This window comes from Taudactylus pleione, unplaced genomic scaffold (assembly GCF_031769625.1).
Source record: "Taudactylus pleione unplaced genomic scaffold, aTauple2 ptg000559l, whole genome shotgun sequence".
NCBI lineage: Eukaryota > Metazoa > Chordata > Amphibia > Anura > Myobatrachidae > Taudactylus > Taudactylus pleione.
This window is the reverse complement of record NW_028284961.1, coordinates 1,837,302-1,862,655: the sequence shown is the minus strand read 5'-3', so window position 1 is coordinate 1,862,655 and position 25,354 is coordinate 1,837,302. Positions and strand designations below refer to the sequence as shown.

The 25,354-nt window shown below is 44.7% G+C and overlaps 1 protein-coding gene across 1 annotated transcript in view; it reads left to right on the top strand.

Moving 5' to 3' along the window:
* LOC148481844 (uncharacterized) overlaps positions 1-25,063 on the top strand; it is a 57,582-nt gene extending 32,519 nt beyond the window's left edge. Inside the window, exons 6-12 of the mRNA XM_088452926.1 lie at positions 635-644; positions 7,535-7,807; positions 10,537-10,728; positions 15,887-15,924; positions 17,092-17,184; positions 21,334-21,613; positions 24,813-25,063. Of these exons, the coding sequence (XP_088309052.1) occupies positions 635-644; positions 7,535-7,807; positions 10,537-10,728; positions 15,887-15,924; positions 17,092-17,184; positions 21,334-21,613; positions 24,813-25,063 (1,137 nt within the window). The remainder of the gene's footprint in view (positions 1-634; positions 645-7,534; positions 7,808-10,536; positions 10,729-15,886; positions 15,925-17,091; positions 17,185-21,333; positions 21,614-24,812) is intronic.
* Positions 25,064-25,354: the final 291 nt, after the last annotated feature.

Below are 25,354 nucleotides of genomic sequence, written 5' to 3'. Positions count from 1 at the left end.
CAGAAACCCTGTCGGCAATTCAACAACAAGAGGTCAAGGAGTTTCTGATTAGAAATAGGGTGCTGTTCTCTGACGTACCTGGGAAAACCTCGGTCATTAAACATGACATCATCACTGACCCAGGGGTTAAAGTTAATCTAAAGCCCTATAGGTTACAAGAAGCACAAAGAGAATCGGTGTCAAAAGAAATTAAAAATATGCTAGAGTTAGGGGTTATTGAAGAATCACATAGTGAATGGTCAAGTCCCATTGTGTTGATTCCAAAGCCCGACGGGAGTGTGCGTTTCTACAATAACTTCTGAAAGTTGAACAGTGTTTCAAAATTCGATGCCTACCCGATGCCAAGAGTGGATGAACTGATTGAGAGACTAGGGACGGCAAGGTATTTAACCACTCTTGACCTAACCAAAGGGTATTGGCAAGTACCGTTAACTGAGAGCGCCAAATAAAAGACAGCTTTTTCAGCACCAGAGGGCTTGTTTCAGTACAAGATGTTGCCCTTCGGGCTACATGGGGCACCTGCTACTTTCCAAAGAATGATGGACAGGATTCTAAGGCCCCATAGACGGTATGCAGCTGCTTTTCCGGATGACGTGGTTGTTCATAGTCCTGATTGGCAGTCTCACTTACCCAGGGTACAAGCAGTGTTGGACTCCATCTATAAGGCAGTTTTGACAGCTAACCCAAAAAAGTGTTGTCTAGGCATGGAGGAAGTAAAATATCTGGGATACACCATTGGCAGAGGCCTGATAAAGCCTCAGCTCAATAAAGTTGATGCCATACAAAACTGACCACGGCCTCTGAATAAGAAGCAGGTGAGAGCCTTTTTGGGAATTACGGGGTACTACAGGAGGTTTATACCCAACTTTGCCACCATGGCAGTCCCACTGACTGACCTGACCAAAGGCAAACAAAAAGTCATGGTAGAATGGAGTCCTGAGGCAGATAAAGCTTTTCAGGAGTTGAAAGTAGCGTTGTGTTCCCAACCAGTCCTGATGACTCCTAATTTTGAAAGGGAATTTATAGTACAAACCGATGCATCAGAAGTAGGTATAGGAGCGGTCCTGTCCCAGAACAAGGAGGGTGAGGAATACCCTATTTTTTATCTTAGCAGAAAGTTGAATGTACATGAGAGAAACTATGCCACAGTGGAGAAAGAGGCGTTGGCCATAAAATGGGCGTTAGAGGCTCTCAGGTACTACTTGGTTGGAAGAAAGTTCAAATTGATCACTGACCATGCCCCTTTGAAGTGGATGTCCGAAAATAAGGACAGTAATGCGAGAATTACGAGATGGTTCTTGGCATTACAAACTTTTAAATTTTCAGTGGAACACAGGCCAGGAAGCCAGCTGGCCAATGCTAACGCATTGTCACGCATTCATTGTTTGGGGGCTTCAGTTGTTCCGCCCCACAGGTCGAAACAAAGGGGGGGGATATGTGATAGGATCATTGGTAAAGTGGTCTGTGGCAGGTACATTTGTCCCAGATTCCTGTCTTATGTGTTCTAAACCCCCAGGAGAAAGTCTGCAGTGTAGCAGGCTTGAGTCTCGGCTTTTTGAAAAGCCGGTTTGGGACCTGGGGGTTATGGGTGAGAGGAGAGGAGAGGGAGGGCTCCACCCACGGCCACTCCAGGTTTTGGTTCTCGCAGCCTGGTAACAGGCTTGTTAGGGTTTCCACCTGAGAGTGGCCAATATAAGCCTAGTGTGTTTAGGGCTGAGTGTCTCACCTGGGAGAGCAGACAGGGAGTTTGCTCAGAGACACTTGAAAACCTATCCGTGAGTTTTGTGCTGTGCTTTTGTTGCTGGTGAGGGCATTAGGCCCTGCCAGGTTCTGGTAGTGAAGGAACTACCTGTGAAGTTAGTGCCCCGACAGGGCTAGGATTTATGTTTATGTTTTCTTTAAGTTGTTTCTGATATTGTACAATAAAGACTGGCGCCGACCAGCTTGTACTTGCATCCAGTCTGGCGTACTGTTTCCCAGCTGCTGTGTGTGAAAGGAAGGAGTCCTCTACCCAGGAGAGGGACCCCCTAACCTAACTGTGTCACAATATCTAATTGCACACATCCTGGCAGGAAGATGCTCTGTGCTGCTGCTCATATTTGCCCACCCCATCAACTTGTTGGTTCACAATATTTTAAAAAAAATAAAAGGGGCATGCAGGAGATGCTGTCTGTGGCCATTATAATTTCTGGACATTCATAAACCATAAAATTCAAAATGTCAGGCAGCAATGCCCCAAACAGCACATAATGCAAAGAAAACAGGTGCAATATGGAATTGTCCTTGGGCCCTCCAACCCACCCTTATGTTGTATATATGAAACAGGACATTCACAATTTACCAAACTAATCACTTCAGTGACAGGGACTGCCACTTGTGGCTGAAATGATTGGTTTGTTTGGACCCCCACAAAATAAGCTGCCAATGCGCAGTGGACATTGTTAGCAATGATCTCATACACAAAGTAGATGCAAAACATAGGTAAGATCAAATGTCATCATCACCATCATCATCATCCCCATCAGTGTGTACATCCTCTTCTTCACACAATATTAATTTGTCCCTGCTGTAATCCACCATTACATGCGCCTATTTATTTTTTTTACTTAATTGCTGGTAAAGGTCTTCCTTGTGGAATTTGTAATTCATTTTCATGAACATCATCTTTTTCCCATTTTGGGGACGTAACCTCCTATGCCGATCACTGACAAGGTTCCCGGCAGCGCGGAAAACTCTTTCAGAGTACACACTGGAGTGTGGACAACTTAAGTAAAGCAAAGCCAGTTTGTGTAAGGAACTCCAAATTGCCTCTTTTTCCTGCCAGTAGAGAAATGCCCATTTGAGTGCTATCCCTAAAATGATCATCCACCATGAATGGTGACCATGTCAGACAAAGTAATGTTAGACATGTCACTAATTGTAGGCAGTTCTTTCAGACCCAACTAGATGTTATTAGGTTTTGCTGATTGAACTGTATCACCACCAGCAGTGGGTCTCTTAGGAAAATTTAGTTTTTTCCTGATAGCCGCAGAAACTGAAGGAAGAGATGCTGCCATGTCACGTGCCGCTTGAGCTGACAATTTTTTCACCAACAGCTCTTTGCATCTTTTCAGATTTATGATCAAGTATGGTTGCCAAAATATAGTGATCTGATTTCAAGAGATTGATGACCCTTGGATCCTAGCAAAGCAAATTAAGGGCTTGATCTACAAGTCTGACATACTTAGAGGAATCACACCATTTCAGTTCCTCCTTCAGTTTCTCCAGCTGCTTTATCAAAAGTCTGATTAGGGGAATTACCTGACTCAAGCTGGCAGTGTCTGAACTATCTTCACATGTGACAAGTTCAAACTGATTGAGAACCTTGCACAACACAGAAATTATTCTCCACTGCGCTTGACTAAGGTGCATTCCAGCTCCTTTCCCTATGTCATAGGCGATTGTTTAGCCTTAAATGGCCTTTTGCTGCTCCTCCATCCGCTGAAGCATATAGAGGGTAGTATTCCACCTAGTTACTACCTATTTCTTAAGCTGATGGCAGGGGAAATTAAACAGTACTTGCTGGTGCTGCAATCTTTGACACACAGTTGTTGAATGTCAAAAATGTCCCAAAATCTTTCAGGCCTCCGAGAACATCTCCTGCATGTCCCTGTAATTTAAAAAAAAATGTTGCACCACCAAATTAATAGTGTGAGCAAAACATGGAACAAGTTTGAATTCCCCCAGATGTAATGCTCACACAATATTAGTGGCATAGTCAGAAATCACAAATCCCATGGAGAGTCTAAGTGGGGTAAGCCATTTTGCAATAATTTCCCTGAGTTTTTCTAAGATGTTCTCAGTGGTATGCCTTATAGTGAAACCGGTGATACACAGAGTAGCCAGCCTCTGAATGAGATGGCATTTGTTAGATGCTGCTGCTGTTGTTTGCACTGTTGGAGGCAATACACCTACTCAGTGGGCTGTCAGTCATGTAATCTTTAGTTTGCCCTGTCACACTTGTACATATATCTGTGTTCAAGTGGACTGTGAGCAAACGGCATTTCGGGGGACACTAATGAGGATTTTTTTAATGTCCTTGAACAGACTGGGAAGTGCTTTTCTAGTGATGTGGAATCTAAGCATAGCTGTTATGGCGTCAGTAATCCGCTGTGCTGTTATACTTGTTCTCCATTACAAATTATTGTTTGACAGTAAATTGTTTTGTTAAACTACTAAAAGTAGTGTTCTTCCTGGTCCCCTTCTGGGATGAAAAGCCACTTACAGCAGCAGCTGCAACAGGAGTAGTCCTCAAGGATCCTTCTGAGGAATCATGGATAGGAAAGGAGTCAGTCATTCTTATGAAATTGGATGCAGGACTACTTCTGGTTATGATTGAGGATGTTGATGCAGGTTGATGGTTGTGGAGATTGCAGGCACTTGGAACTAACAGAGAGAAGGGAGCAGCTAGGTGAAACTGGACTGACTGTTACATTTTTAGCCAAAGTTTCTGACACTTTGGAATTTGATGAATGCACTGCAAGTGATGTAACCATCTAGGAAACTCCTCCTTGTTAAGGTCCTTACCTCTACTCACTTTTGCTTGGCTAACATTACAGATGGCTTGACAACTGTTGTCTGGATTTGAGTGGAAATAATTCCAGACATGAGATGTGTATTTTTTTCTCTTTTGCCACAGCATGACAACAATGGGCTTTTTCATACTATGGGCAACAACTGTTACCTGATTTGCACAAGCAACATTCTCGGCATCAACATCCTCATCATCAGCATCTTCATCATCCTTGTTAGCGCCGACTACAGAAATATCCTCCTCATCCTCCTGGTGCAATTCCATGGAAGCATCCTCGATTGTCTACATCAGCATGTTGACTTGTGCTGCTCATCCCCACATTTGCAGAGGGAACACAAATGGTGGAAGGAGGCTCCTCTTCAAGTACAGTATTAGAAAGGTCAGGCTCACATCTGGCAACCGTGGACACACTTACACTCTCTTCGGGGATCTGTGACTTTTTTGAGCACACAGTTGGTTCATGCGCCTTAGTGATTTTTATTTTTTTGACACTTCTACAGGGAGAAGTGCTTACATTATCATAAGATGCAGAACCACCAGTCATAAATAAAGGCCAAGGTCTTATCCTTTCCTTGCCACTTCTTGTAGTAAATGGCATATTGCCAATTTTTTGTTTCTCTGTAGCTAACTTAGCATTTAATTTTTTTTCTTTAACACTGTAAACATTGCTTGTTTGATTTTGACTTAAGCTCTTGAGCATCGGCCTTCATAGATGATGTTGACAACCTTGCATCGTCATCATGACTGCTGGCAGTAGCTGCAAGACTGGTATGTGGTTCCTGCTTTCCTCTCATTTGATTGTCCTCCATATCAACAAACTTACACTGTGGTCTGACCGACAATATTTTTTTTTACACTGGGGAAGAGCACCCCTGAATGAGGCAGCAGCCCCTTGATGAACAACACAGACAGTACACCTTTTTTCTGGACAACAAAACTCCCCTGCCGAGTGCGGACAGACCACCTGCAGAGTCACAAATACATGGACGATAAACTGCGGCAGTGTCACCATACAATAATAGCGCAGCTAAGTTGCTAACGCACACACACACACACACACACACACACACAAAAAGCACTTTTATTTTTTTGGACACTGGGGAAGAGCACCCCTGAATGAGGCAGCAGCACCTTGATGAACAACACAGACAGCACCAGTTTTTTATGGACAAAAAAACACTCCTGCCGGGTATGGACAGACCACCTGCAGAGTAACAGATATGTGGACGATAAAATGCGGCAGTGTCACCATACAATAATAGCGCAGCTAAGTTGCTAATGCACACACACACACACACACACAAAAGGAAAAGATAAAAAATACTTTTATTTTTTTTTACACTGGAGAAGAGTACCCCTGATTGACAGAGTGCCCATCCCCCCGGACAACACAGCACCCCTTTATGGACTGCAGCCCTAGCCTGATGGACAGGAGAAAAACACAGCAGCAGCCACAGTTAAGTGACAGGACAAGTGATACAGCAGCCGCTGCACCCACTGAAGGAAACCCCCCTTTATATACTGCAGCCTAAGCCCCTTTATGGACAACACAGCAGCAGCCTTCAGGTCATTACCCCAACTAGACACACACACTGAGTGACTGACAGTGACTGACTACGTCTGCTAGCTTCTCTCTCCACAGCCGGAGTGAAAATGGTGCTGAAATGGGGACCTTTATATAATCCAAAACCAATAAGAATCCAACAGTGGGAGAGTGACGCATTTGCCTCGTTTTCGGATATGAGTCAGGCGGGAAAACCAGAGCCTCACTCTGTTCTCGCCTCAGATCTGGAAGTTCGGTGGGTTCGGTTCTCAGAGAACCGACCCGCTCATCTCTTGTATATATATATTGAATTTACTAAGTTTAAATCTGCTAGTTATGAAATATAGGTATATGTATTTTTATAAAACAGGAGATATTAATTACAAGAATTATGAAATCATAAATAAGATCGCCTATTAAACAGCTCTAATGGGGTTAATGCATAGGCCAAGCAGGTTGTCATGTCCTATAAATGCCATTTTCACCTTTACTTGTCCTGGGTCCATTGATGTCTTAAAGTGTCCCTGGGTACAGCACAATAATGTCATCCATTTTCCCTGTGACAAATTTTCCTGCATTAGTTCTTACCATAAGCAGTTTTTTGTTAATATCCCAGTGTGTTAAAACAAGCAAAGAAGGGCTGTAACAAACTTATCCATAGAGTGTTATCTGATTTGATTCTAAGAGCCAGATTCAGAGACAGACGCTATTGCAATCGCAGCTGCATTCTCTCACTGACTGCAGTTGCTAAAATATGCTAATTCCTTCCAAAGCACAACCGAGCACAGGGACGCCCACTGCTGCCTCCTTATATACATCCGACAATGCCCATCAGCATAAACATTGGTAACATCGATGCAGATCAGGCAGCCACACAGCATATGCGGCAGGTCTGACCAGCCGAAAACACTGCAGCTCTCCTGACGCACTATAGCTAATTTATGCAAACCCATGAAACGGTGTTTAAATGGTTAAACATGCCTGCGCTGACCTAGCCACGCCCCCATTACTTCCCCCAAACACTGACTACCTGACCTGTAACTCACTTTGAGAATGGATCCTCTATGCGGCCGTTAATCCAATGGAAGTGTGTGCGCAGTGTGGCTTACACCAGGCGCAATGACTAGCAATCAATCGATCAGTGCAAAAATCAGCATTGCGTACATTTCTGAATCAGGTCCTAAATAAGATGAATTATAATGTATTGCAATCTATGTACTCTCATTGTAATACCACCCTCCCGGTATGTGCTAGCCACAAACGTTAGGTGCTTTAATATGTGTTCACTCCTTTGTACTATGTCACCCTATTTATAACACCACTCTCACTATAACATACTAAAATTGGGTGTCATAAAGAGAGGACATTGTAAAATGGTTACTTATTAATTTCTATTTTGCATCCCAGGGTTCAATGAGGAAAAAAACGCAAAGTTGGACTTTTCTCTAGATCAGGAGAAAGTGATTACTCTTGGCTGATGACGCTGCTCACATCCGAGGACTTAAAGGACCACTGTCTAGATGTCAGACCCTATTATATCTCTAACAATAGATTTCAGCAGTTCAATATGGATGTATCCTTATGCAAATATGGGATTCTGTACCACACCAAGAATAGAGGCAGAGTCAATGTCACTGATGTGGTCGACTCTCTCTTTGATGATGAACTAAAGTATCTGTATACTGTTCTTGGTAAGATACATTAAAAATGCATGCAATGTCTTTCTTCATATGTCAGCATGCCATGGTCTCCTAAGGTGATCATCATACATCAGCATGCCGTGGTCTCCTAGGCTGATCATCATAAGTCAACATTCCATGGTCTCCTAGGCTGATCATCATGAGTCAACCTGCCATGATCTCCTAGGTTGATCATCATAAGTCAGCATGCCATGGTCTCCTAGGCTGATCATCATAAGTCAGTATACCATGGTCTACTAGGCTGATCAACATAAGACAACATGCCTTGGTCTCCTAGGCTGATCATAAGTCAGCATGCAGTGGTCACCAAGGCTGACCATCATAAGTCAACATGCCTTGGTCTCCTAGGCTGATCATCATAAGTCAGGCATGCCATGGTCTACTAGGCTGATCATCATAAGTCAGCATGCCATGGTCTCCTAGGCTGATCGTCATAAGTCAGCATGCCATGGTCTCCTAGGCTGATCGTCATAAATCAGCATGCCATGGTCTCCTAGGCTGATCGTCATAAGTCAGCATGCCATGGTCTCCTAGGCTGATCGTCATAAGTCAGCATGCCATGGTCTCCTAGGCTGGTCATCATAATTCAGCATGCCATGGTCTCCTAGGCTGATCATCATAAGACAACATGCCTTGGTCTCCTAGGCTGATCATAATATGTCAGCATGCCATGGTCACCAGGGCCGATCATAAGTCCACATGCCATAGTATACTAGGCTTATCATCATGTCAGCATGCCGTGGTGACCTAGGCTGTTCATCATAAGTCAACATGGCTTGCTTTCCTAGGCTGATCATCATAAGTCAGCATGCCATGGTTTCCTAGGCTGATCATCCATAAGACAACCTGCCATGATCTCCTAAGTTGATCATCACAAGTCAGCATGCCATGGTCTCCTAGGCTGACCATCATAAGTCAACATACAAGTGGTCTCCTAGGCTGATCATCATAAGACAACATGCTTTGGTCTCCTAGGCTGGTCATCATAAGTCAGCATGCCATGGTCTCCTAGGCTGATCATTATAAGTCAGCATGCCATGGTCTCCTAGGCGGGTCATCATAAGTCAGCATGCCATGGTCTACTAGGCTGATCATCATAACTAGGCTGATTTTTATGATGAAGATTGTCGTTATTCAGTTTGTGTTACACCTTACTCAGAAATAATTATTGTTTGGAAGAGGGTAGAGCTTGTTTAATGATAAACAGATTAGGTGAGCACCATATGTGATTTTTTTTGTTATGCAAAATAAAATTAATAGAGAAACAATATATGTATATTGTGTCCCAATCACATTGCTATAACAACACAATACACAGAGTTAGGGGTCAATTGAATTAGCCGTGAGTTGGTTGAAAATTGCTTAACATGGCTAAAACACCCACGACTGTGACTTTTTGCTATTCAGTTAGAAAAGCCTGTGATAAGTTAACACAAATCTCAATAGGAGTTTACACAGATTTTAGTTTGTGGTCCCTGACCAGGTGAAAAGTAGGGAAAAATCTTTAGTTTAAGTTTTGAAGGCATGAAGGGTGCAGGGCCTGCATCACTGGACGCAGACTTCCTGGAGCCAGGTGTCTGGATCCTATGGCCAGCTTTAGTAGTAAGCTTCAGCTTATGTGGGCTGGCTGGTGTCTGAAACCATTGTGAATCATGACCTATGATCATGATGGTCGCAATGGTCAACCGAGGCTGCGTCCTTAGACAGCCCAATGATCTCGCAAATGCTAACAGGAGGCCTCTATCTCCTACAGACTCCTCCTGTTGCATTTAAATTTCAATGACACAGAATTGCACAGCCACATTCTTGCAGATGTGCATTTCCTTGCAAACATGAATCGGACCCTCAGTGCAAAACCTGTGGTACACCCGTGATGCCTCCTAATGAATAATCATGTGCTCAGAGGCATTTAATTAGCATGATTTGGACAATATAGACATATTTTTTCAGATAATTTGACCATTTAAGAAACTGAAATTTTTTCCTTATAGTATTTCCACTAATAGTTATCTAATGTTATTTGCAACTTATCTGGAGTTCAGAGTGATTTCCTCACATTACACATGTGGCAAAATGTTGAATTACCTCACAGGTGCGATGATTAGCATTTTCTGTTTGAATTGCAAGGGTCGCGGGAGCTGGCATACTGACCATAGGTCACAATATGAGCATAAGATCGACCAGCGGTAAAATAAAACATGATAGCGATTAATTTAATTAAGCCTTGGTATATCAGAGAGGTTGTAACTGTAAAATTTAGGTCACACGTTGTGGGACAATTGCACATATACATTATAAAAACTGATTTAGAAATCACATATTCCAGTAAAACTAATAGAGTGATTAATTTACACATAACAAAGTAATTGGGTCTGTACAGTAGTGCTGAGGGGTTATACCAGTGATTCCCAACCTCGGTCCTCAAGGCACACTAACAGTCCTGGTTTTAGTGATATCCATGCTTAAGCACAGATGGTTATATCAAAATAACTAAGGTACTAATTAAGTCACCTGTGCTCAACTATGGCTATCCTTAAAACCTGGACTGTTAGTGTGCCTTGAGGACCGTGGTTGGGAACCCCTGGGTTATACTGGGGGCAATCAAAAAAGCTCAATTGTGCTGTATCAGAACTTTGTTACATGATTTAAATACAATTCTGCCACTTATATTAACAATTTATATACTACCACAATGACTGATGCATCTCCTCTGTGTGCAGGGAAGGAGAGCGTGATTGTGGTGATTGATGACCTAGAAGACAGCAGTGATCAGGAGAAGACCCGGATCCTAGAAACTCAGCGCAGTATTGCAGCTTGGGCTGATGACCTCGTCCTCATTACATACAGAGAGAAGTCTGAGGAAATGGGGCAGCTGGCCAGGAGGAAGTTCCTGAATATATTCCTGAAGCTTGGTAGTAACCATGTCCCTCATTCCTGAGTATATAAATATGGAGGATCAGATGAAGAGTAACCTTTGGGTCTGACTTTGAGTTGGAAGCAGCAGCGTCCGTCTGTGAATCTATTGCTGTAGTCGCACCTGTGACTTTATGCTAATGCTGCTACAAAGCGCTTCCCTGCTGTACAGCCAGGCGTCCGATTGTGCAAGTGCCTGAGATGCCCACACAGACATGGCAGTCATGCTTGGTACAGCTTTAGGTGTTCCCATTGTTGCACCATCAAAAATTACACATGCCATATGCTAGATGCCATTTATCTCTCTGAGTGTGGCCTCCAATGAGACTGATTAGGCGCCTCAATTCACAACTACTTAAGCAACTCGCCGGCAACTTTCCCATTACATGCCCATAAGACTGTACATTACTGTGCATCTGAGTAGCCACATCTGTGTCACCGCCCATTACCTATCGACTTCTGCATCCGCGCATATGAACTCACTAATGTGACTCTGTATGTACGTGATCGGGGCACAAGCACGGTGCCACTTAGACTTTTACACAGATGTGTCAGGCATTGCCGCTGCCCTCCAGCTCATAACCAGGCCCATTGTGTTTAGTTACTACTCCCAAAATCAATGTTTGATATGCAGAAGAAGTAAAGTGTGTTTGGGAAAACAGATTTATCTCACAAGTGTAATAGATTACATTTAATTGAATAAATAAGTTCAGCCCATTATGAATGATTGCGACTATCCAATATTCCAATCCTGTCTATAGAAGTCTAGCTACTCACATATTGCTGCATGGATGCATAATGCGCTCTCTCTCTCCTCTCTCTCCTCTCTCTCTTTCTCCTCTCTCTCTCCCACTCTCTCTTTCTCCTCTCTCTCTCCCCCTCTCTCTCCCCTCTCCTCTCTCTCTCCTCTCTCTCATTTCTCTCTCATTCTCTTTCCTCTCTATCCTCTCTCTCTCTCCTCTCTCTCTCCCCCTCTCTCCCCTCCCTCCGCTATCTCTCCCCCTCTTTCTCTCCTCTCTCTCTCCTCTCTCTCCCCCCTCTCTCTGCCCCCCACTCACCCTCTCCTCTCTCCCCCTCTCTCTCTATCTCCTCTACTCTCTCTCCCTCTCCCCCTCCCTCTCTCTCTCCTACCTCTCATTTATCTTTCTTTCTCTTTCCTCTCCCCCTCTCTCTCTCCCCCCTCTCCTCTCTCTCTCCTCTCTATCCTCTGTCTCTCTCTCCTCTCTCTCTCTCCCACCCTCTCCCCCCTCTCCCTCTCTCTCCTCTCTCTCCTCTCTCCACCTCTATCTCCTCTCCCTCTCTTTCTCTTTCCTCTCTCTCCTCTCTCTATCTCTCTCCTCTCTACCCCCCTCTCTCACTCACCCTCTCCCTCTTCCCCCTCTCCTCTCTCTCATTTATCTCTCTTTCTCTTTCCTCTCTCCTCTCTCTCCTCTCTCTCCCCCCTCTCTCTCTCCTCTCTCTCTCCTCTCTCTCTCTCCCCCCTCTCCCCCCTCTCTCCTCTCTCTCTCTACCCTCCTATCCCTCTCTCCCTCTCTCTCCTCTCTCTCTCCATCTCTCTCTTTCTCTCCTCTCTCTTTCCCCTCTCACTCTCTCTTTCTCTCCTCTCTCCCTCTCCCCCTCTCTCACTCTCTCCCCCTCTCCCTCTCCCCCTCTCCTCTCTCTCATTTCTCTCTCTTTCCTCTCTCATCTCTCTCTCTCCTCTCTCTCCCCTCTCTCCTTCCCCTCTCTCTGTCTCTCCCACTCTCCCTCTCCCTCTCTCTCCTCTCTCTCCCCCCCCTCTCTCTCTATCCACTCTATCATTCCTCTCTCTCTCCCAATCTCTCTCCCCACTTTCCCCCCTCTCCTCTCCCTCTCTCTCACCTCTCTCTATCTCTTTCCCACTCACTCCCCCCTCCACTCTCTCTCTCTCTCCTATCCCCCCCTCTCTCTCTCTCTCCTCTCCCTCTCTCTCTTTCTCTCTCCTCTCTCTCCTCTCCCTCTCGCTCACTCTCCCCTCTCCCTATCTCTCTCCCTCTCTCTCCTCTCTCTCTCTTTCCCTCTCCTCTCTCTCTCTGCCCCCTCTCCCTCTCCCCCTCTCCTCTCTCTCCCCCACTATATCTCTCCTCTCTCTCTCTCCCCTCTCCCTATCTCTCTCTTTCTCTCTCCTCTCTCCCTCTCACTCAACTCTCTCCCTATCTCTTTTCCCTCTCTCTCATCTCTCTCTTTCTTTCCATCTCCCTCTCTCTCCTCTCTCTTTCTCCTCTCCCTCTCCTATATCCCTCTAAGTCTCTCCCTCTCTCTCTCTCCTCTCCATCTTTCTCTCTTTCGCTCTCCTCTCTCTCTCCCCTCCTCTCTCTCTCTTTCTCTCTCCTCTATCCCTCTCCCTCTCTCTCTCTCCACCTCTCCACCTCTCTCTCCTCTCTCCCTCTCTCTCTCCACTCCCTCTTTCTCTCTCTCTCCTCCTCTCCTCTCTCTCTCCCTCTCTCCTCTCTCTCTCTCCACTCTCTTTCCCCTCTTTCCCAATCTATCTCTCCCCCCTCTCCTCTCACTCCCTCTCTCTCCCCCTCTCTCTCTCTCCACTTCTCCCTCTCCCCCTCTACTCTCTCTCTCCTATCCCCCTCTCTCTCTCCTCCCTCTCCCCCTCTCCTCTCTCTCTCCCACTTATCTCTCTTTCTCTTTCCTCTCTCTCCTCTCTCTCCCCTCTCTCTCTCTCCCGCCCTCTCTCTCTCCCCTCTGTCTCTCTCTCCTCTCTCTTCACCCCCTCTCCCCACTCTCCTATCTCTCTCCTCTCCCACTCCTTCTCTCCAACTACTCTATCTCCTCTCTCTCTTTCTCTTTCCTCTCTCCTCTCTCTCCCCCCTCTCTCTCCTCTCTCTCTCATTTCTCTCTCTCCCCCCTCTCTCTCTCCCCCTCTCCCGCCCTCCTCTCTCTCTCTTCCCCTCTCCCCCTCTCCTCTCTCTCTCTCCCTCTCTCCCCCCTCTCCCTCTCCCCTCTCTCTCTATCTCCTCTCTCCACTCTCTCTTCCCCTATCTACCCCCTCTCTCTCTCCTCTCTCTCTCCCCTCTCTCTCCCCCCTCTCTCTCTCTCTCTCTCTCTCCCCCTCTCCCCCCTCTCCTCTCTCTCTCTCTCTCTCTCTCTCTCACTCTCTCTCCCCTCTCCCTCTCCACCCTCTCCCTCTCCCCCCTCTCCCTCTCCCCCTCTCTCCCTCTCTCTTCCCCCTCTCTCTCTCCCCCCTCTCCCCCTCTCCTCTCTCTCTCTCCCTCCCCCCTCTCCCCTCTCTCCCCCCCTCTCTCTCTATCTCTCCCCCTCTCCTCTCTCTCTCTCCACCCTCTCCCACTCCCCCCTCTCCTCTTCTCATTTATCTCTCTTTCTCTTTCCTTTCTCTTCTCTCTCTCCTCTCTGTCTCCCCTCTCTCTCTCATCTCTCTCTTTCTCTCCCCCTCTCTCTCTCCCCCTCTCCCTCTCTCTCCTCTCTCTCTTCCCCCCTCTCACTCTCCCTCTTTCCCTCTCCTCTCTCTCTTCTCTCCCCCTCTCTCACTCCCCCTTCTCCTCTTCCTCATTTATCTCTCTTTCTCTCTCATCTCTCTCCTCCCTCTCTCCCTCTATCTCTCTCTCTCTACTCTCTTGCTTTCTCTCTTTCTCTCTCTCTCTCCCCCCTCTCCTCTCTCTCTTTCTCTATCCTCTCTCCCTCTCTCTCTCTCCACTCCCTCTCTCTCCCCCCTCTCCTCTCTCTCTTTCTCTCTCCTCACTTCCTCTCTCTCTCCCCCTCTCCCTCTCTCTCTCTCTTTCCCTCTCCCTCTCTCTCCTCTCTCTGCTCCCCCTCTCTCTCTCCCCCTCTCCCCCTCTCCTCTCTCTCTCACTCTATCTCTCCCCCTCCCCTCTCTCCCCCCTCTCTCTCTCTCTCCACCCCTCTCCCCCCTCTCCTATCTCTCTATCTCCCCCCTCTCCCACTCCCCCCTCTCCTCTTTCTCATTTATCTCTTTCTCAATCCTTTCTCTCCTCTCTCTTTCTCCTCCTCTCTCTCTCCCCCTCTTTCTCTCCTCTCTCTCTCTCCCCCTCTCCCTCTCACTCCCTCTCCTCTATCTCTCTCCTCTCTCTCTTCCCCCCTCTCTCCCCCCTCTCTCCCCCCTCTCCCTCTCCATCTTTCCCTCTCCTCTCTCTCTCCTCTCTCCCCCCTCTCCTCTCTCTCCCCCTCTCTCCTCTCTCTCTCCCCCTCTCCTCCTCTCTCTCCTCTCTCCCTCCCCCTCTCTCCCTCTCTCTCTTCTCTCTCTCTCCCCCTCTCCCCCTCCTCTCTCTAACCCCCTCTCTCCCTCTCTCTCCTCTCTCTCTCCTCTCTCTCTCCCTCTCTCTCCCTCTCTCTCTCCCTCTCTCTCCTCTCCCTCTCTCTCTTTCTCTCTCCTCTCTCCCTCTCTCTTACTCCCCCTCTCCCTATCTCTCTCCTTCTCTCTCCTCCCTCTCTCCTCTCTCTCCTCCCTCTCTCCCTCTCTCTCTCTCTCTAATCTCCTACTTTCTCTCTTTCTCTCTCCTCTCTCCCTCTCCCTCTCCTCTCTCTTTCTCCCCCCTCTCCTCTCTCTCCTCTCTCTCTCCCTCTCTCTCTCTCTCTCTCCTCTCCCTCTCTCTCTCCCCCCCTCTCCTCATTCTCTTTCTCTCTCCTCACTCCCTCTCTCTCTCCCCTCTCCCTCTCTCTCCTCTCTCTACTCCCCCTCTCACTCTCCTCTCTCTCTCCTCTCTATCTCTCCCCCCTCTCCCCCTCTCTCTCTCCTCTCTCTCCTCTCTATCTCTCCTCTCTCTCTCTCCTCTCATATATTGGAGGGGTGATGGCAAAATGTTTCTATCAGTTCATTCTGGGATTTGTACTTCAATTAAAAATTGCAAAGAACAAGTTGCCTCTCTCTTTCCCTCTTCCTCTCTCCTCTCTCTCTCCTCCCTCTCTCTCTCTCTCTCTCTCTCTCTCTCTCTCTCTCCTCTCTCTCCTCTCATATATTGGAGGGGTGATAGAAACATTTTGCCATCAGTTCATGCTGGGATTTGCACTTCAATTAAAAATTGCAAAGAACAAGTTGCCTCTGCTAGTATTAGGTTAGAGGAAAACAAACAATAATTACGCTTACATGATGGTACAGTATATGCAGTATTTATGTACTTATATACAGAGATACTACTTTTCCTTGTTTTACAGAAGTAAGAAATCCAAGTAATCCATTGCCAGTAGGAAATGTGAGTAGCCCACCACCTTCCATCCTCCATCAGTGCACTTGATTTTTCCACCTCCAAATTAGAGTCAGTCCACCATGACATCTAATCACTTCAGATCCCACCCCCCATCAATCTTGTTCTCATTCACACCAATCTCCAGGACAGAAGTCTTCTGATTACTTCCTCTCCAGCCTTTTACTGACCCCTTCAACACATTCCACCCGACCTCCTCCAATCACTCTCATATTGCCCAACTGGCATTAGCATATCTATAATGGGTGCATGGCCAAAATTCACTGTGAAAAACTTGTGGCGGCCATTTCCCCAGTGTTTTGCACATGCGCAAAAGAGATGTCTCTGGAAATTGGCACGGATGCCATGTTCCTAGAGACCTGCGCATGCACAGAAGACTGTCAGAAAGCAAGAGTGTACCGCACTGCCAGAGATGAGAGGGCTCGCACAGAGGGCAGGATTCAGAGATGGATGGAATTGCTTACCCGCACACAAGCAGCTGTACGATTTTGTACATCTAAAATGGTAATACAGCAGGAGGTGGATTCCAGATACATTTCTATTTCCTGCACGTATTAGCATCTTTTCGAACACCTAAAAACCATTTTGTGGGCTCAACCAGTATGCAGACTAGCAATTCATTGTGAGCTAGTAGAATCATTGATGCATGAGGCACAGTATACCTCATGCCTCTGTAATATTAATAATACTAGAATATTGATACCCTGCAGTTGCATGAATATTGGTTCAATTCAAAGAAATTAGCATATTATGAATTAAGCTAAATGCTGGGAGTAACAATTTTTTTTTTATATGCCCTGGGCAACTTTATATTTATATCTGCCGTTGTCCTTGTAGAGTTCAATAGTGTCCAACGTCACTTACACATAACTCAAAGCAAGTTACCATCACTCACAACAGTGTATGTAACGTGGGCACTGAAGTTACACGCATAGGAACCGAGCAATTATATAATATTCTTATCAGTTTTACTTTTTCTCCTGAGTAATATTACATTCATTTCAATACAGCAGTAAAACATAAATCAATGTTCAATTGATAAATTTTAAATATACTATATATTTATAATAAATTTGATCTATTAATTGTCTTTACATTTCTGAATGTGTATAATGTGTCTAAGTGTAATAACCCATCTTCATAATTATTATACAGCAAAGTGCACCTGCCCTTTACCGGTCTCTGGAGAGGACGGCATCACAATTCCGAGAAGTCTTGCCCCTGCAGCCAAGCTCAGACATAGCGACGGTAAGACACGTACAGGGGTATTCAATACGGGAGTGAAAACGGGAGCCGGCGAAATAGGATCGGTGAAACAAAAGGGGATTTACCTGGAATAAATTATAGGACCCCCCTAAAGCTGTCAAAACATGGGGGATCACTATGGGTACCCCTGTTTTAGCCTGCAAATGAAAGTCTGGGTTTTAAATAGTCGCTGCAGGTGTTTTTTTCCCGACATTGAAGAAGTGATGCAGAAGAGCACTTAGGTTATTTTTTTGTTTTTTTTAAGTGGTCCCATCAAATTTGGGGTACATGAAAATGGGTACTAGCATATTTTTAAGTCCCTAAAGTCTTTATTTAAAAATTCTGCAAAAATACACCTGCCGCTAATAATCTATTCTAGAATACACCTGCCGTATACTTGCAGAATACCCCTGAACCTATTTCCCTATTGTTAAACACTTTTTTTCCTTCTTTTTTTTGGGGGGGTGTCCCTATTTTTTTTTTTTAAACTTTTTTTGACACAGTTATTTTTTAAATGTCATTCCCAGGGGTGCAGGCTATTTTTGTTTCAGCCTGCACCCCTAAACCCCAATTCTGCACTATTTTTCGCCACCTATTCAGTGGTGAAAAGTTATCCCCATTTTTTTTCAAAGACTTTTCGAACCTGCGAAAAGTCTTTGAAATTGAATTCGGGGATAATTGAAATCGGTGAAAATGACGAAATTTTCGCTCCAAATTGAATACCCCTGGTTGTCTATTTGGCCTCTGTATAATAGCATCATGCTCCATTGTTTGATGATAATACAGCTGTGCTCAGAGATGGAGCAGAAAGGGTCCCAGTGCAGGGAGAAGGGGAAGAAGAATACCATTACACCCAGTGCCCACCATGACTCGTCCTCCTGTCACTTCCTCGCTGTCCAGACGCACAAAGAAGAGAGAGCGGAAATTGCGCCACTTTTTCTACTGTATTAACAAACAGCAAAAAGAGCACTAAAGTAATTCCTACGTATGCTGAAATAATTAATATGAATCTTCACTATGAGAACAGTGTGATGTAATACACAACTGTACGCTCTCACAAGCAGGGTCCTCATCTCCCCTGCCCACATTGGCCCAAGTTTTTAGGCTCAACAGACAGTGCTGCCTCTGTGAGTAACAATATTTCTATAGCTTGTATCCCGTGTTCTGCAATGTTTTGTAGTCTTTTGAATTTTTGTTTCCTCTTGTTTTGTTTGCAATGTTCATGCTTGTGTAGCTTGTTAGGTGCAGCGGATCCCTTGTGGTGCCATATGCTGTAAATAACAATAATAATAATAATAATAATAATAATAATAATAATAATAATAATAATAATAATAATAATAATAATTATAATAATAGTATAAGATCGCATACTGTATGTGATCACTCTAAGGGCTCTATTTACTACAATCCGCAGATTGACTGCAGATTGTAGTGTGATATTATCGACTGAATTTGCATTGTGAATTCAGGCAATATTACAGGGATTTACTACAAATCCCATGCAGGGACAGAGCTTGTGATAAAGCTCTGTCCCTGCGAATCCCCTCCGCACACTAGTCACGGTATTTTCACAAAAAATACAGTGAGAAAGTGCCCGTACATATGCCGACCGGCCGCCGCTGCTTCCCCCCGGCGCTAAGCCCCACCCCATCATTAAGCCCCACCCCCCACGATCGCGGACCCCCCCGCGACTCCCCCTCCCTTGATAGCACTTACCTGCATGATCCGGGCTTCCAGTGATGTCCTCCATGCCTCCGATCAGGTGCTCTCCCATACTGCACTGGGACCCGATCACCTGATGACCGGGCCGCAGTGCACTATGGGAGACCAGCTGACCAGAGGGAAGACATCACCGGAGCCCCGATCACTGGCCCCTGGAGTCAGGTAAGTAAAAAAAAAAACTGGATTTTTTTTTTTTTTTTACAGCAATCAGCTTGTGGTCTGTTTAGACCACACAGCTGATTACTGGGACCAACTTCCGGCTCTGCCCTCCCTGTTAGAGCAGAGTAGGAAGCCGATAACCGGGGGAGACCCTGGATACCGCCACCTCACAGGGCTTTTCCCGATATTTTTTTACAATTTATTTTTAGTAACTTTGGTCGGATCACATTTCCCATTACAATTATGGGAAATGTGATCTGATTACTAAAAATAAGTGATACTTAGGGGTTGGAGTAGATTTTTACGAATTCTACTCCAATTGCCCTGTAATAACTATAGGTGATACTAAAATAATGTGAAAAGGGTGTGACAACACAAAACAGCCTTTATCACTTTATTTAAATTAATAAATAGAGCCCTAAGGGTAGTATTTAATTAGTTTTGCTGCCGCAAAAAACTTTTGCCTGTCAGACTTTCCGCCTACATCGCGTGTTTTGGACACGAATACTTATCGGGCGCACCCCCGCTATTCGCCATATTCAATTTCAAACAATGTATATAAAGGATTCATTTAATTATCCGCACTCATTATGTGTATTTAGCAGCTCACTTAGAATAATGATTAGATATAGTATATAAACGAGTGCTAATTGGTATGTATAGATATATTTTATAATTGGAATTGCAATGCATGCATTTAAATGTTTAAGAAATAAATAAACACGAAATATAAATATAATATATATTTTGTGTTTATTTATTTGCAATTCCAATTTTAAAATATATCTATACATACCCATTAACGCTCGTTTATATACTATATCAATTTCAAACAAGGCAAAAAAATGGCACCCGGCGAATGGAAACAGGTGGAAAGTGCTGTCAGAAACAGGGAAATCAGCCTGAGCCCCCCCAAAAATGCACTAACATAGGGAATGAGTATAGAGGTGTCCAAATAGTCCTAATATGGCCATTTGCGGTACTTAAGTTGTGTAAATTGCTTGCTATTAGTGTCTTTGTAAAAGTGGTGAAGAATAGCATTAAGCAGTATGTTTTGTTGAAAATAAGTTGTCCTGTCAAATTTGGGGTACAAGATAATGGGTGCTAGAATATATCAAAGTCTCTAAAGTGAAATTTTTATAAATGTGAAAAACGCACCTGTAGCATGGTCCATGCGACAGGTGCGTTTTTCACGTTTTTTTAAAACTTCACTTTGCAATCCTAAAAACACCTAATACCCCTTTTACACCGGAGCTAAAACCCAGGATAACTCTGCAGGGTTAACCCGGGTAGCTCATTGGTGTAAAAGGGCAGAGGTAACTTGCAGGGTTTAACATGGGAGTAACCCATGAAACCCTGCAGTGTGAACGGCGCACTCCGGGTCACAATGGTGGGCAATTGGTCAGGCTTCAGTGCCGCTTGGAGATGACATCATCTCCAAGAGTCCACTTCAACGCCAGAAAAGCTGGATCTATGCAGACCCGACTCCAGTGTAAACGGCGCCGACTTGGGAATGTCCTGGGTCGGCGCTGGCTAAATTCTGGGTCTGATCTGGATTGGAACCCTGTTCCAAATCCAGGTCAGACTCGGAATGTAGGTGTAAAAGGGGTATATCCCATCCTTGCAGACCACCCAGAAGTCTATTTTGCTAGCTTTTATGACTGTCCTCCCACTTTGTACTTTTTCGCCCCCTAAATGAAAGTACTTTTTTGGGGTGTTCTTACATTTTTTTTCAGAATTGTTTGACACAGTTATCCTTTGGGGGGCTGTCCCAAGGGTGCTGAGTGGTTTCCCCATGTTTGCACCCCAAAATTGCGAATTTGCACTTTTTTTCACATGCTATTCTGAGGCGAATCTTTTTTGCCTATTACATTGCATTGACTTTCCATGTACATGAAAAGTCTTTGGAGTTAATACAGAGATAAGTTTCTGCCAGGCGAAATTACATCATCCGCAATACTTTTTCGCGGATACGGGCTTAAGTTGGGTTCATAGAATCTGATTGGTTATAAACTTCAGACTTTCTTGATATGTGAAAATCTATTAATGTGTTGTGATGGTAAATGTTTCAGAGGCAAAACGCTACCAAAAAAGTCTAATCATAGCAACATTCAATCATGTCTGAAAACCTTTATAACTGGTTTTCTAACAAACTAAGGATATTCTCTCTTTCTATAGCCTATGGCGATGCCCAGTGTGGATAAATGTTATGTGTATGATGTAGCTCAGTGATACATTTCCTCACACTTGTCTTCCACCTGCCCCCAGGCTGTACCGATGGCATCAAGGTCTACCATCGGCATCTTCTCTAGATCAGAGGAGAGCGACTACTCCTGGCTGCGGGAACTGCTGGTAACCAGAGACTCTGGGTGTAAGGACGTCAGATGCTGTCAGATTTCTAGCTTTCATGATGAGACATTCAGACAGGTCACCATTCAGTGTAAATTCGGGATCCTGTATCATACCAGGAAGAGTGGGAAGCCGTGCATCACAGATGTAGAAAATGCGCTGTATCTTGAAGAGCTGGAAACGCTGTCAGGAAAACTTGGTGAGAATCTGTAAAAAAACTGAGGGGTCTATTTATTAAGTTGAGAGAACCCCTTTCTCCAGTGTAATCACTCTAGAGAGGCTTTTTCTCAACTTTTCACGATTTATCGATAGGTGCTCTACTGCTTACCTCTATCCCCATAGATGTCTATGGGGACACAGGCATAACACAACTTAGCAGGTGATAAAAAGCTTTGCCATGAGAAGGTATTACCATACCACACATGATGTTACCACATGATCAGATGAATAGATGACGCAAGATCCCCTCTGGGTCAAGTTTCCAGGCACAGCCAGTACAGGAACAGCTGATTTAAGCTGCCGGTGAGAAGGAGAAAACCTTTGTGTAGCAGTTTGGTGTTTACTGGTGATGCAAAATGAGACACATATTGCTAAATAGCGGCAGTACCCATATGGGATAAGTATCGAAACACGATGGAAAATTAGGTATGAAAATTTAAAAAATCTGGACCCTTCATCACTCGTGTTTGCCCAGTGGTAACATGGATGTACCCATCATGGCTTCTGATTCATTTGCATACACAAATCTATTCTACTGTATCCAAAGCTTTTATTGTGTTATGTCCCTTCATAATACTGTATATCATATCTATCTCCTAACCCTAGTAGGCATGGGTGAGCCAAATCATTCATCTGTATCAGGTGGAAAGTGTATTCGCTCCTGTATCTTTTATTACTGTACATGAATATTTATATTATTAGTGATGAGCAGCTCTGTAAAGTCAGCCTGACAAATGTTAGTCTCACATATCTCAGTCCAGCTTCAGACTGGAAATCGCCCACTCTCTTTGGGTCTGGAAGAACACAACTTACTTCTGACTGGCTTCAAGTTGAAGTCAGGCTCATGTCTCTGCCTATAATATAATATCAGAAGCGCAACTAGAACTCTCAGAAACCCAGTCTCTTAATGCCCCACATGTTTGTACTGGTTGTTCCACAAGTACCGACATACAGATGAGGCTTGCTGGGGCCATAACCCCTACTGAAAAAGGCAATATTAGTTTTACATACATTTTTAACCCCATCAACTCTGCCACCGGCCAGGGATGTGGGGGATAGCTCAAGGCTTCAGCCCAGGCCTGGGGTATCCAGGAGTGGGGGGACACTTTTATTGGGGGGTCCCCCCCTCCCCTGGGATCCCCAACCTGGGCAGACTGGCCAAGAGCCTGATGCTGGTTCATTAAATATGGGGGACCCCTACATTTTTTGTCACCCATATGTTTTCAAAGATCCCGTGGCTGATTATGCTCGGGAGGGGGGGACCCTTTTGTTTATTTTAAACATTTATTTGCTAAACAATATACATACATGCAGCATGTACTTATCTCTCTGATGTGTACAGGCTGCATGTTCCGGTGTGTTTGGCTGTAGGGATCACAGGGAACACGGTAAGGAAACACAATCACATACACCATCAAAAAACATGATTCAGCAATATACCATTCCTGGTATAGTGAGTGTTTCAGCTTACAAAGTCTCCCGTGTTCCTGTGATGCTGTGCACGTTTAAACTTGGCCAATCTCAGACCAGACACGTTTCTTTGAAAATGTATCCCCTGTAGATTTCTGTCAGAAATTGTAGGAGACCAGTTACAATAATTTGAACCACATATTTTGTTATTTATCGGAGGGTACAAAATGCAGTGGTTGCAGTTTGTATGATTATGTTGCAAAACTTGCATTATACATGTTGTGATATTTTTCAAACTCAGAAGCTCTGTGTAAATAGAGTAACAGGTGCAATGTACAGATGGAACAATGTATCACATGAGACTGACAGATAACATTTCCTTATTACTGTAAGAACTAAGGAACCTTTGTCCTATAACACAGCTACAAAACTGAGTGTGAAGCTAGTTCTATAGATAAATAGGTCATAGTCATGTGATGGCTGATACAGAATCAGGAATCAGGGGGTGATTCAGACCCGGTCACTGAGCTGCATTCGCTTGCAGCCATAAAGAAGATAAGTATGCAAATGCCGCGATTGCACGCTCAGTCATTAGGACGACCCACGTTGGCTGTCTTAGCCCTGCAAAAAATGCCGGAAAATGGGCGCCGCGACCATTTTCCCGGCGTTTTGCGCATACTTAGTGAGGAAATAGCCAGGAATAAAATGGCAGCCACGCCATTTCCCTGATGACCTGTGCATGCACAGTAGACTCTGGACACAGACTACTGGTCATAGTCTATGGATGCTGCGGCCGCTGGCAGTCATCCTTCACTCTGATGGCAGCAGCCGGGGAGTGTGGAGGGGGAAAGCACACGGGTCCCCCTCCTCTCTTAATTCACCCCTGGTTGGTTACCAAACATGAGCATTGCAAAACCATGCCAGACACCATCCATAAACATGCCATGTTCCACTCTATATTAGCCACGTAATGCTAAATGTATAGTGTAAAAAGAAACATGATGAAAGACCGTAAATAATAACTTAGCTTGCATTCTTTTTTATGGTAATGAGTTTTTTCGTGGTCCGCCATATTATATATAATATAATTGAGAGAACACATTTGTACTCATGGAATCAGTATGAAATACCACCGGACGCGGTTCTAATACCGACAGTGGAAGGCCGATCGCTAATTGAGGTAAGTATCGCTAACCTTAGTCCCTACCCTAACCTCCCCCTAGTTCCTAAAGCTAACTCCCCCTTCCTCACAGCCTAACCCTATGTCTCCTGAAGGGGTGCCTAACCCTAAGTCCCCCAGGAGCCCTAAAACCTACCCCCCCCCCATGGCTGTCCGTGCCCGGCTTACCTTCAATTGGTATGCCGGGCGTCAGGCTCCCGGCGTACATCTAATGACAGGAGTTGGGATATCGAGGACTGTCATTTGCACCTTGCCGGGATTTCACAGTCGGCAAGATGGCGGTCGGCATTTCGACCGTCGGCTTCCTGACTGCATTCCGTACTCACATATAATGTAATTCCTCATGTTTCTATTTTATTTCAGCAGTTTGACCAGTTTACAGTACAGTAACACCTAACTAACCCTTATGCAGTAAGTAAGCATTCCCAGGTCATGGAATTAGGCTTTGAGATACTGTAACATCTTAGATACAATTCCTCATTTTTAATCTTTGGCATTGAGGCACCATTATTGTTACCTGCATTATCCTTTATTTAGGAGTCCTCAGTTTATTGTCTGTGACTAATTACTACGTCTGTGATGGATACAGGGAAGCGGAAGGTGATTGTGGTGATCGATGACCTGGATGACAGCAGAGATGAACATAAATCTGTGATCCTGAAGAAGCAGCCCAGCATCGGGAGACTGGCCGGGGACATCTTTCTCTTTACTGCAAAGGAAAAAAAATATCTGAAAGAACACGTAAAACATGGAAAGAAACTTCCTAAAAAGTCAACAAGTGACAAAATACAGAGAATGAAGGAAATGCTGAACTTAGTGAAACCAAACATTTCCCCATGATCCAATTCCTTTCCCATTAGCTCCAATCTGTATTCTGTGCACATTAGTTTACTCCCATACATTCCAAGTGTCTGTTTGTGGGAATGTCATGGAGAGAGTAACACCAATGTGGCCACATTACTTCCAGCAGTTGCTTTCCACAGTGTGTTCAAAAATGTAAATGCAGAATAATACCATAAAATTAATGATAGTGATGACATCTGTACAATATTGTAAATGTTATAAAAACAGAGACTTGAAATTAGAAGTCACAACGGGAATATATTGAGGACTTTTGATCTCAATTTATCT